This window comes from Molothrus ater, chromosome 18, assembly GCF_012460135.2.
Source record: "Molothrus ater isolate BHLD 08-10-18 breed brown headed cowbird chromosome 18, BPBGC_Mater_1.1, whole genome shotgun sequence".
In the NCBI taxonomy this organism is placed as follows: domain Eukaryota; kingdom Metazoa; phylum Chordata; class Aves; order Passeriformes; family Icteridae; genus Molothrus; species Molothrus ater.
The window spans coordinates 9,683,844-9,696,436 of record NC_050495.2 but is presented as its reverse complement, the minus strand read 5'-3'; the positions used below and the strand labels follow the sequence as shown (position 1 = coordinate 9,696,436).

Here is a 12,593-nt window from a genome sequence, read left to right as displayed (position 1 = left end):
AAAAAGGAGAAGAAAGGGACAAGGAGAGAAAAAGAAGGGGGACAAGGAGAGGAAAAAGAAGGGGGACAAGGAGAGGAAAAAGAAGGGGGACAAGAAGGGAGAAGGAAGGGAAGGAAAAGGACAGGGAGGGGAGAGTAGGAAAAGAAAGGACGAGGACAAGGAGAAGAAAAGGAAGGGGACAAGGAAGTGGAGAAGGGGAAAGGAGAGGAAAAAGGAAGGGGGAAGAAGAGGGAAGGGAAGAAAAAGGAGAAGGAAGGAAAGAAAAATGGAAAAGAAAAAGAAGGGGTGAAAGAAGCAGCAGGGAGGGAAGAGGGGCTGAGTGTCTCAGGAAGAGGGAAGGAGCAGGATGCGGTTTGCGGGGCGGGGGCCGGCCCAGCCCCTCACCTTGTGGTTTTGGTAGGAGGTGACGGCGATGAAGGCGGTCTCCGGGAAGACGTGGGTGCAGAAGGCGGTGTTCTTGGAGCCGAAGCCGTTGTTCTCGTCCGCTTTCACGATGTGAAGCCGGGGCTGGTATTTGTGCATGGAGTTCAGGATGATCTGGGCAGGGGGAGAAGGAGAGGACATCCCGTGGGAATGGAGGGGGCACAGCACGGCGCATCCCCCCCTTGCCAGGGCAGGAGAAGAACGACACACACCAGCAGGAACCTGCAGCCCCTTCCCTAAAATGTTTGCCCTTTTCAGGAGCCCCTTCCCCAAAACGTTTGCCCTTTTCAGGAGCCCCTTCCCCAAAACGTTTGCCCTTTTCAGGAGCCCTTTCGAAGGGCAGATGGAGGTGCTGGGGTAGGGGCACGGATCTCTCCAGAAACTCACTCGGGGAGCCCAGCAGGGCCGGGAGGTGCTGTCAAAGGTGCTTCCTCACCTGCTCCCCCCACACAACCGCCTGAGGGGCCAAAGCTGCTCCCCCCCAACGCGTGATGGGGGCAAATGGGGGCATCTCAACACCCCCATCCCATGGCAGGGGGGTAAAGAGTGCAGAAAGGGCGAGGGAAGAGAGCTGGGGAGATTTGGGGGTTTAGGGACATCCCTCCCGCCAGCCACCCGCACAGGACAGTGGCGGAGCCGGGAGGGGCTGCGGGGGGTTCCAGATAAAAAGCGGGCCCTGCTCGGTACCGGGTTAATCCCGGGGGAGGATGGGGGACGGCGGGGGGCCGCTCGGGCCCGATAATGACTGCCGGACCCTGGCGACAGCGAGACGCAGCGCGTCCCGCCGCCGCCTCCCCCGTCCCGGGGGTTTAAGCAAATTGCTTTGACATCCAGGAAAGTCGTAGACATCAACGGTGAACGATCTAATGGTTTTTAATTTCATTACAGCGACTCTAATTGAGAGGCTCCTGGCGCAGCTCCTCCTCTGAAGTCCCTTATTGTCCCCTCAGCGTCTTCGGTTTGTTTGGAGGGACTTTTTCCCCAGAGCCGCCTGTTCCCAGCGGGGATGCCTGGCCCCTTTCCCCCGGGCCGGATCCCCCCCCCCCAGATCCCCAAAAGCACCCCCGGGGCTGGGATGGGTTCCCCCGGCTGCGCTGCTCCCCTCCCTCTTCCCGCAGGAAAGGTCCTGATCCCTGGGAAGCAGCCCCTGCAAACCCCTTCTGCAGCAGCTCCATTAGAATTAAAATAAAAATTCGAATTATAAAAAGAAAAAGGAAATCAACCCCTGCAAATGGAGGTGCAAAGGAGAGCTTGTGAATGATGCTCAGCATTGGGGTGGGCTCGGGACTCTGCTGGCTGCTCTCCCCCAAAGCCCTCTCAGTTCTTGGCTACCGCGTGGGCGAGGATTTAATAGCACAAAATTTATCATTAAAAAGCGAAGAAGAAAAAAAAAAACAGCTTGGAAAAAATGAAACTGAAGTGTTGAAACGACACTGGAGAAAAAATCCACTCTTGGAAAGGGCTGGCAGGATCTGGAGTCACATATTCGTTCAATTATATATTTTTATATATATATATATGTACACACATATATATATATTTTATTCACACATGCACATATATATTTGCTCAGAGGAACTCGCATCTTTGGAGACCTTCGAAGGAGGGCTGTTCCTGGCTGCAGAATTCACACAAATTTTCACGGCCCCACGAGTCTCGCAAAGACTTTTTTAATGCCCAAGAAGTTCTAGCGGGATTTCAATTTCTCTAATTGTCTTTAATTATTGTTACTTTTCCTTTTTTTTTTTTTTTTGATCGAGGGATCCACATCGTTTTAGGTCCTATTTCCTCCGCTAATTATGCCTGATTGATTTTACCTGTTAGGCAAATTCCCGGTGGCAGCGGGCGGATTTTAACGATTGGGGACTCTCCATGCGATTAAAATCCGAGTGACCAAATACTCAGTGAAGCCAGGAGAGTTTCACCCACTCGCCAACTCCAGGCCCCGGGGGTCTGTCATCAATTCCCATCTATTGAAGGTTTATGCTTCTAATTTTTGGGGGGTCCTCAGTGAGGTTCATCTCGCTCTCTCCGGGGTGAAATAACGCCCCAGGTGCCCTGGGTTTGAGAATGGGTAACACTGGCAGGCCCTGGTGGCAGGGGACACCCCATGGGTGCTGCACAGCACGATGCCCTTGTCCCAGCCCCGGCACTTACATGTCCGAAGGGATCCAGGTGGTTGTTGGTGAGTTTGAGCTTCTGGAAGGAAACCAGCTGCCTCATCCAGTGCGCTCCGGTGGCGGGCGAGTCGGGGTGCACGTACAGCCTGCCGGGCATGGCCGGCTCTGCCTTGCCCGTCACCGACCTGCGGGGACACGGGGCTGAGCTGCGGCTGCCTGGGGACGGCCCGTGGGCTCCTGCCCCCTTCAGTCCCCTCCCGTGGGCTCCTGTTCCCGGCCATCCCCTCCTGGGGCTCCTGCTCCCCGGGTGTAGCCCCCCGTGGGCTCCTGCCCCCTTCAGTCCCCTCCCGTGGGCTCCTGCTCCCCGTGCATCCCCTCTTGAGGCTCCTGCTCCCTTCAGTCCCCTCCCGTGGGCTCCTGTTCCCGGCCATCCCCTCTCGGGGTTCCTGCTCCCCGTCCGTCCCCTCTCGGGGTTCCGGCTCCCCGTCCGTCCCCTCCCGTGGGTTCCTGCTCCCCGTCCGTCCCCTCCCGTGGACTCCTGTTCTCTTCAGTCCCCTTTTGGGGCTCCTGTTCCCGGCCATGCCCTCCTGGGGCTCCTGCTCCCCGGGTGTAGCCCCCCGTGGGCTCCTGCTCCCCCTCTGTCCCTTCCTGGAGTTCCTGCTCCCCGTCCGTCCCTTCTTGGGGCTCCTGCTCCCGTCCATCCCCTCCCGTGGGCTCCTGCTCCCGTCCATCCCCTCCCGTGGGCTCCTGCTCCCGTCCATCCCCTCCCGTGGGCTCTTGCTCCCCGGCCATCCCTTCCCGGGGCTCCTCCCGTGGGTTCCAGCTGCCCCTCCGTCCCCTCGCACCCAGGTACCCCGTGCAGGGCAGAAGAGGCATTTCCAGCACGGCTGGCTTGGGGAATTACTGAGCTCTTTGGCACCTTTCCCGTCGGAGATGGCTCTCGCCGCTCGCCCGTTTAACCCCATCCTTCCCCCAATTAACGGCCAGGAGCAAAAAAAAACCCCCAATCCTTAAAGATTTTCCTTCCCGGCGATATTCCCTTCCTTAATATAATTAAACCATCAGCTCCACAATAGCAAACAACCTCATCGTCAATCAGGATTCGTTAATTGCGACAGAATCCTGCAGTTTTTCTTTTTTTTTTCGGATTTCTGTCCCATTTCTCCCAGGAACACCCCACTGCGCCCAGGTGAGGCTCCTGCAGCCCAACACTTTGCACGGAAAAAGAAGGACGAGCCGCTGATTGAAGGATTTCTCGCCCCCGGGCAGCCCCAGAGGTCTCGTCCCTGTCCCCCAGGCGTGCCTACCATTTATTATCCGCGAATTTGTATCTGTGGTCATCCGCCGGTACAATATCCATCAGCAGGATGTACTTCGTCTTTGGATTGAGTCCAGTGACCTTCACTTTGTAACTGGGGAACATCCGCCTGTTGAATAAATAAATAAATAAATAGATAGATAAAAGTATAAAAACAAAGTTTGCCAAAGTGATTTCGTGTGTGCGAGGAGGTGACATTGGGGGGAACATTTAACAAAAGGACTAAACCCCGGTCCCAGGTGGATCTTCCCCACCGTCCCCTTGGCGTGTGGGACAGGTTTGGGTGGTGCTGGGTCCCATCCAGGCAAACCGGGTGATTTATCAAAGCAAAATCGGAATTTCGAGGCTGACGCGTTTGTTTATTCACCTCCTCGTGTGTCTGCTCGTTTATTCGTATTTTTACTAATTATTTCTTTCACTAAAGTTTTGATCTCCGTTTTTTTGAACAAATCTGAGCGTGAGAACTTTTGGAAGCAAGTTTCTTCCCTCCCTCCACAAACCGCGGGAACAGGAGAGGAAATTTGCCAAAAAAAAAGTTTTAAAATAAAAGTTATAATATAGATACTCCTATAAAAATTATATTTATATATCTTTCTATAAATGTATATGTTTATAGAAATATGTTCTCATATATTACATATATAGAAATATAAACATTTTAAAATACATTTATATGAACACCTCGAGGTTCTAGGGACAGATATGGAGCAAAAAACCTGCACGCACTCAGGTGGAAGAGAAAATCCGTGAACAGCCGTGCGATCACCCCGAGACAGCAGCAAACACACCTGACAAATCCTTGGAAACCCTCGGATACACACAAGGCAGGGGCTTTTCGAAATATTTTCCATTACTGCAAGGCAGGCACTTAAACCACTGCTGTTATTTTAGTTCGAGCTTTCCAAATATTTAAAAATAAAGCAGATGAAAATGGAGCCCTGGACTTAAAACACGCATAAACAACAAAAAAAAAAAATCCACAAAAAAAAAAAAAGTCCTACACCTCTAAAAATACCGCGCTCTTCTCCGAGGCTCGGGATCTTATCGCTGCCGTGGGGCACCTGGGCTGGGCTTTAATTCGGGTCTAAAAAGTTGTAGGGGGGGTAACCAGCGCCCAAGGAGGGAAGCGAGTGTTGAACTTAAACTTTTTAAGGGAGAAGAAACCAAATTCCACCTGGAGATTAATCTGTAACTCCATGGAAAGCACCTGAGCAGCGCGACCAGGGACTTCAACGAGAACCACGGGCAATGATGTAAATAAGGAAACCGAGCCCGCATCTCCCCTCGAGCCCTGCCTGTAAATGTCTCTTTTATTGCCCTCCAGATGAGATCTCTGTCCACAGAGATTTTTGTTTGAAATTTCTGCAAGGTGGTTTCTGTCTCCCTTCGAGAGTTGGATTTTTTTTTTTTTTTTTTTTTTTGTCCCCGTGAACCGGGGTTTTTATCGGGAGATCCCAACACCGACTTCATCCCATGTCCCCTTGGCCACAAACCGCTCTCAAATCCATTTTTGCAGCAGCGAGGTTCAAGGGGAAGGCGAGATCTATTCGCTAAAACTTTACCCAACCAGGTCGATATTTATTTTCCCCCTCCCTCTTCAGGCAAATTTTGGAAGCCCACAGCAAATGCCAGCTGACAGAGCAAAATGAAAGTTTGATTCTGCCCTGTTGATTGCGTCCCTACAACCTGAAACAATTCCTACACGTGGAGGCTTTTTCCCTTTTTCTCCAAGAATTCTAATTGAAAATCACAACGAAAAATCCTCCCTCGGGCTGCTCCCAATTTGTTGATAGGACTGGAGAGACTTTTTTACTGCATCTCGCTGGCCGCTCTTCAATTTAACAACCCTCCACCACGTTAATATCCAGGATAATGTTAAATCCCCTCAAAAATACCCTCGTCCACATATAAATATCTGCGGATCAGGTTTACACAGCCGGTCATGGAATCGATTAAACCCCAATAAAGCTGGATTTGCAAGGCTGCATATTTTGCCGCACACCCACGCAGATAAACACCCGCATAGAAACACACCCACATGATACTTATTTGCCGACGCATCTATCTCTGCATCTAAACAGCTTTATTATCTCTCTATAAACAGTAGCTTGAGACCGCCTAGACTTTTAAAAGGGGTGAAGTGGCCTGAGATGGGAATATTCGCTCCATAGTGAGCAGAAATAAATAAAAAACTCTGTAAAACGCATAAAACTTTGGGGGAAAGCAGAAGAGCCAAATTGGATTAATAATAATAATAATAATAATAATAATAATAATAATAATAATAATAATAATAATAATAATGGCCCAGCGAGCTGCTCTAAACAAAGTTTGCTTTTTGGCCAAGTGGTTGCAACTCGCGTTCGCCTGGAAAGTTTCCAAAGGCCTGAAGTCGGAATTAATGACCCAACTGTTCTGGTTAAGAAAGAAGCCAGAAGAAACAATTTCTGCCGCCTCTCTGCAGGCAGGGAGGGCTCTGCACGGCCGGGCAGTGGCACCCACCACACACACACACACACACACACGGGCTCGGACACGAGAGGTGGGACCCACCGTGCCAGGGAGGTGCCCGGTGCCCCCCAGCCAGGCGGGGGTGTCCCCCCGTCCCCGCAAACACCGAGGGGACCGCGGAGCCCCCCTGCTCTTACCTCCCGGCCTTTGTTATGATCATCTCCGTGCCCACTTCGTGGAATTTCAGCCACAGCTCGCGTTCGTGCAAAAACACCTTGATGCCCTCCATACCCTGCGGAGCGGGGAGGCACAGAGCGTCACCCCGAGGGGAGCAGGGACAGCCCCGAGAGCCGCGGGGAGAGCCCCGAGGGCAGCGGGGACAGCCCCGAGGGGAGCAGGGACAGGCCTGAGAGCAGCAGGGACAACCCCAAGAACCATGGGGACAGCCCCGATGGGAGCGGGGACAACCCCGAGGGCAGCGGGGACAGCCCGAGGACAGCGGGGACAGCCCTGAGAGCAGCGGGGACAGCCCCGAGAGAAGCGGGGAGAGCCCTGAGGGGAGCGGGGACAGCCCCGAGGAGCGGGGACAGCACCGATGGGAACGGGGACAGCTCCGAGGGGTACAGGGACAACCCCGAGGGGAGCCGGGACAGCCCTGAGGGCAGCGTGGACAGCCCTGAGAGGAGCGGGAACAGCCCTGAGAGGAGCAGGGACAAACTCGCCAGGGCAGCCGGGCCCCGCACGGACCCGCACGGCCCCGCCGGGAGCTGGCAGGGAAGGGCCGGGCTCTGCGGGCCGAGCTCGGGCCACTCCCGGGATAGCCCTGCCCAGAGCAGGCCGGAGGGTTTGCAGGCCGGAGGGGTTTGAAGGCCGGAGGGGTTTGCAGGCAGGAGGGTTTGAAGGCCGGAGGGTTTGCAGATCGGAGGGGTTTGCAGGTCGCAGGGTTTGAAGGCCGGAGGGGTTTGCAGGCAGGAGGGTTTGCAGGTCGGAGGGGTTTGCAGGTCGGAGGGTTTGCAGGTCGGAGGGTTTGCAGGTCGGAGGGGTTTGCAGGTCGGAGGGGTTTGCAGGCAGGAGGGTTTGCAGGTCGGAGGGGTTTGCAGGCCGGATGCCCGGGATGCCGCTCAGGGCAGGCCTGGAGCGGGGTCCTGCGGGGCTCTGGGGCAGGGGACGATGGCAGAGAGCCCCCGGGCCGGCTCCCACCGCATCCTCCCGGAGAAATCCCCCGGCGCCCCGGCCCCGCTGCTCCCAGAGCCAAGCGGAGGAGATTGACACCGTCCCACGAGCGATTTACAGGCCAGAGCGGCGTGGGGTGTCACCCTGCTCCCCTCGCCCCCTGATTTTCTCTTTCCCACCCTGCGCTTGGGGCGGATGCCACCGTGGGGACAACACATCCCTGCAGCCGGGCTGGGAGGCACAGGGGACACCCCCGGCCAAACCAAGCCCTTCTCCCCGTCACTAAAAATGCCCCTCAGAATTCGGGGGTCGCTTTCCAAACACCCCCGGTGCCCGCTCTGGCCCTGCCGAGCCTACTGTGCACCCCGTGGGCAGCGGGGTCCATCGGGGGTACCTGCCAGGGGGACCCCACGGCAGGGACCGCGGTGAAAACCTCCTTTTCCCGCATTTCTCCCCTGCCAGGGCTCCCAGCACGGGGAGAAGCCGAGGGCTGGCTCGGAGCACGGAGCCCACATAGCGCCAGGGGGGCCAGGGCTGAGGGAGGGCACCAGGGACCCCCCAAGTGTCGCTCTGGGGGTGCCCACACGTGGCTCAGCCTGCACTGAGTGCCCGCTGCGCCCACCCGGGTGTCCGAGGGTGCACAGATGTGGATATGTACAAAACATACACATTTATATATAAATATAAAGGCATCTCCGCCCGTGCATTTGCCCATTCGGGCTAGGACACTGGTGGGTGTGGGGGTGCCGCTGCAGGGCGGGCTCCCCTCGCTGTGTTTTGGGGTCCTGCTCCCCTACTGCTCCTCCACACCCCCAAAACTCTCCCGGGCACATCCCCGCAGCTTTGGCTCTTGAGCACGACCTCAAATAACACGAAAGAAGGGCGAGCCCACGGCCAGGCGAGGCTTTGCTCTCGCGTGGGGCCTAAATTCACCCAACCCCTGGCTGGGGAGGGGGCAAACCGCGGGGAAAAGGGGGAAATGAGCGAATGGAACAGGGATGGGGGGAAAAGGGGCAAATGAGCGAATGGAACAGGGATAGGGTGGAAAAGGGGGCAAACCAGCGAATGGAACAGGGATGGGGTGGAAAAGGAGCAAATGAGCGAATGGAATAGGGATGGGGTGGGAAAGGGGCAATGAGCGAATGGAACAGGGATGGGGTGGGAAAGGGGCAAAGGAGCGAATGGAACAGGGATGGGGTGGGAAAGGGGCAATGAACGAATGGAACAGGGATGGGGTGGGAAAGGGGCAATGAACGAATGGAACAGGGATGGGGTGCAAGGGGAGCAGCGTGGGCGCTTACCTGCTGCGTGAAGGCTGCTTGGGGTGAGGTGGGTGACTTGCTGGTGTTGCCCAGCTGCGTGTCCTGCTTGCCCTCGGCCTGCAGCTCCTTGGCCTCCGGATCGGCCGGCGTGCTGGGCAGCCCGAAGCCTTCCTCGCTATCCGCCATGTTACGAGCTTCCTTCGCCGAATCCCCCACTGCAGGCACACGTCGGGAGAGAGCAGAGATAAGAGACGCACAAGTCAATGCTGACGTTTAATAAAAGATAGATTTTGATCGGGCGGGGTGGCTTCGAGCGAGAGCAGCGCCGGCCGGGGCTGCCCCGACCATCCCAACACTTACTTTAACACTCACAAGGCCCTTTAACTTTGGGAGAGGGAGAAATAAAGACTTTTATTTATTATCGCAGCCCGCAAGGGATGATAGGATTTGGGGGGGGCTGGGGGGGTGTGGGGAGGGAGGGGAAGGGGGAGGCGGTATTATTGAATGCATCTTTTGGAAAAGGTAAACAGCGCGTTTTTAGGGCTGCCTGGCAGCGCGCGGGGAGCGAGGCACCCGAGGGGCTGCGGAACGAGCAGCGAGCGGCACAAACGGCTCTGGAGCCCCCACCTCGAATCCCCCCGACCTCCAGAGGCTTGGCCACCTCCAATTCCTCCCGGCTCGCTGCGGCCCGGGGGGCTGAAAGTCCCAACTTTCCACGCAGGGAAGTGGAAGCGTTCACCCCGCTCCGGTTTGGAGCAGGAAAACGCCACTGACACACGAGGCCGCTTCTAGCACCCAATTCCCAAGGAAAATTCAACTTTTTGCACCTCTTATAAAGCAGGAAAAAATTTTAAAAGCCTGTTCTTCTCTTAGCCCGGGCAGTTACAAGAAAAGCAAAGGATGGACGAGAAAATTATAATATAAAAATGCAAATAAATCAATCGGACAGACGCTGTGCGAGGTAACGAGGACTCGGGCTGGTGAACGGGAGGTGGAATTGGGGCTGGAGTGAACTAAGCCAGAACATTTAGGATAAAACTGCACCAGCAGAGAAAACGAGCTTAAAAACGAGCTTTATATCTGATGTGAGTAACCGCAGTGAGTTTTAAAACTGCATTTTGACTTAGCTTTAAAGGTCTATCAGGAATGGTAAAAGTTTCATAGCAACACACACACACAAAAAAAAAAAATCCACCAAAAAAGATAAAAGCCATTGAATTATCTGTTAGGTTTTTGTTGTTTTTAAGGAGTTCGGAGCTTTAGCTGCTTTAAAAAATATTTCTTGCATGTTTCAAAGAAGGGGATTCAGTTCTGAAAGGCCAACCATATGGAGGCAATATTGGGTTTAAATACATGAGAATGTTGTTAAATGAGTTCCTCGCCCTGCAACGATATTTGAAAGCTGCTCAAAATCAAGCAGAGAGAGCGAGAAAAAGGCAATTCTCCTTTAAAAGCGAAGGAAAATTGGGAGTGGAAGGGAGGGGGGAGAAAATGATCTTCCCGCTAGTGGCGGGGAACGCACACACGGACGGATATAGAATTTAAAAGGACAAAAAGCGAGGGGACTCCAGGTCCGCACTCCTGGGGCTGCAGCTCGTGCGGGCACGGCCCGTGCCCGTCCCTCCCTCCTTCCCTCTCTTCCCAAAGGTTTTTTCCCGGCCCCGGAGCCGAGGGCGAAGCGAAAGCGCGGAAAGTGCGCGGGGCGCTGCGGGAGCCGCCGCGCCGGGCCCGGGCCCAGCCCGTGGGGGCAGAGCCGCAGCTCCAGGGACCATTTAAGGATTTTCTCTTCCCCTCCTCCTCCTCCTTTTTTTTTTTTTTTTTTTTTTTTTTTTCCTCCTGAACTGTTGTGGTGTCTTGTTTGTTTGGGTTTTTTTCCTTGCTTTGGGAAGTGCCGCTTATGCATTTTTTAATCGATTTCCCTCCAGCTTGGAGCTATGGTTCCCCTAGAGCTGACAAGGTTAGGGGGTAGAGCGAGGGAAAATAATAATAATAAAAAACCCTAAAGCATGTTTATTAAAACAAAGAGGGACCCAGCCATGGCAGCGCAGCCCAGCCCAGCGAAGCCGCCTCGATGCTCTCCGTGCCCAGACATAATTAAGCAGATATAAAAATATTCATAATTTTAAAAACAGAGGGTGTGACGACAAAAAATAACCCCACAACTAAGAGCATTTGGCGATCCGTGGCTTATAATTTCCTTTTTTTTTTCCCCTTAAAAGAGCTTCTGAGAAGAAATGGAGCTTGACAGAACCAGGCCGCGGTGGCTGGATGAAAAATGCATCTCGCTTTGCTAAAGTAGCGCCGAGTCGTGTTTGCGAGAGGAAAAAGCTCAAGAGGGGGGAAATTTTATAAAATAAAATAAAATAAATAAAATCATCACCCTCTGCTTTTGTTCCGGGCCCCCCTCCCAGCCCCGAGGAGCCCTGGGCAGAGCAGCCCCCGCTGCTTTCCCCGCCGCTCCCGAGGCCTCGCGGTGCCCCCGGGCAGCCGCTCTCGCTGTGCCTCGCTCACGCACCCGCACACACGGAGGACAGACCGACCCCGACGGACAGACATGGCAATGGAAGAGCCGTTACCTTGCTCGTTGAGTTCCATGCAATCAATGCATCTCCACATATATAATGTGTGGCTCTATTTCCCCCGTTTGCAATGGAAATTACAATGGGATCAGGCTTCTCGTGTGCATATTTCCTTTTATTTATTTATATTTGCGGATCAGCATGTGAAAACCCAGCCTGGAAGAAAAAAATCTATCCAATGCAAGCCTGCTTCTCTCTCTCTCTCTCTCTCTCTCTCCTGCTCTCTCCAAACACTTCCAGGTTGTCAGACGCGCTAGAAAGGATCCTGAGACCAAGATAAAGCCCCCGCCCCCACCCTTTTCTCAGCCTGATCTGATGCAGTTCTCCCCAGCCCACTCTTGCTGCTGCCCAGCTAAAAATAATTTAAAAATTTAAAATAGTCATTAAAAAAATTAAAAAAAAAAAAAAGAGAGAGCGCGAGAGGGCGAAAGAGCGGAAAAAGAAAACAGCACCCTCTCGGAAAAAAAAGAAGAAGAAGAAGAAAAAAAGTTTCTGGCGGCTGGTGAGCCCCGCTCCTCCGGGCAGGTTCGCGGCGCTGCCGCCGTGCGCGGAGCCGGGCGCGGAGCGCGGAGGAGCCGAGCGGAGCGCGGAGGTGACGTGGGCTCGTCCAGCTCCGCTCGCCAAGTGCCGGGACCCACTGCCCAACCAGCTGGGATCCTGCTCCGGAGAGACTCCCTCTCCCACAGCCCTCCCTCCCGCCCCCTCCCCCCCAAACCTCCTTTTCCAGCCTATTTTTCTGGCCGGCAAACAAGAACAAGGCACAAAGACAATCATCAAACTCCCCAGCAACCCTCCCCCTCTCCTTTACCTCCTTCCCCGGCTCCCTCCCTCCTTCCCTCCCTCCCTCCTCCATCCATCTCTCCCAACCAAAGAGAAAATTCAGCGTCTGGGAATATCCTGCCCCCCCAGCCCTAAATAAATCGCTGGCTGCGCTAACCTCGCACCACCCCCAGTTCCCCCTCCCGCCCTCAAAGGCAGCCCGGAGGTGTGGATTTAAACCCGGCTCTAAATTTGCTGCTGCTCACAGAGGCCTTTTATTGGGGGGTGCGGGGTGTTCCCCTAAAATAGATTTTCCTAATGAGTGCAACCCCCCAAAAAACGCGGAGCAGCGGGAGCGAAGGCCCCGGGCAGTGTGCGCGGGGCTGTGTCCCTTGTCCCCGCTTGTGGCCGCATCCAGGCTCCTTCCCCTGCCCTTTGCCATCCTCTTCCTCACCCCTGGCCGCGCTGCCACGGCCGAGGGCCGCAGCCCCCCGGAGCTCAAATAATC

General features: G+C 54.7%; 1 protein-coding gene across 1 annotated transcript in view; it reads right to left on the bottom strand.

The window, feature by feature from the left end:
- The window catches only part of TBX5 (T-box transcription factor 5), a 38,529-nt gene extending 27,166 nt beyond the window's left edge, over nucleotides 1–11,363 (bottom strand). The window contains exons 1-6 of the mRNA XM_036393343.2: nucleotides 11,324–11,363; nucleotides 8,787–8,962; nucleotides 6,510–6,604; nucleotides 3,851–3,970; nucleotides 2,581–2,728; nucleotides 385–537 (exon numbers count right to left, since the gene is read on the bottom strand). Coding sequence (XP_036249236.1) covers nucleotides 385–537; nucleotides 2,581–2,728; nucleotides 3,851–3,970; nucleotides 6,510–6,604; nucleotides 8,787–8,962; nucleotides 11,324–11,363 — 732 coding nt within the window. The remainder of the gene's footprint in view (nucleotides 1–384; nucleotides 538–2,580; nucleotides 2,729–3,850; nucleotides 3,971–6,509; nucleotides 6,605–8,786; nucleotides 8,963–11,323) is intronic.
- Between the last annotated feature and the right edge of the window lie 1,230 nt (nucleotides 11,364–12,593).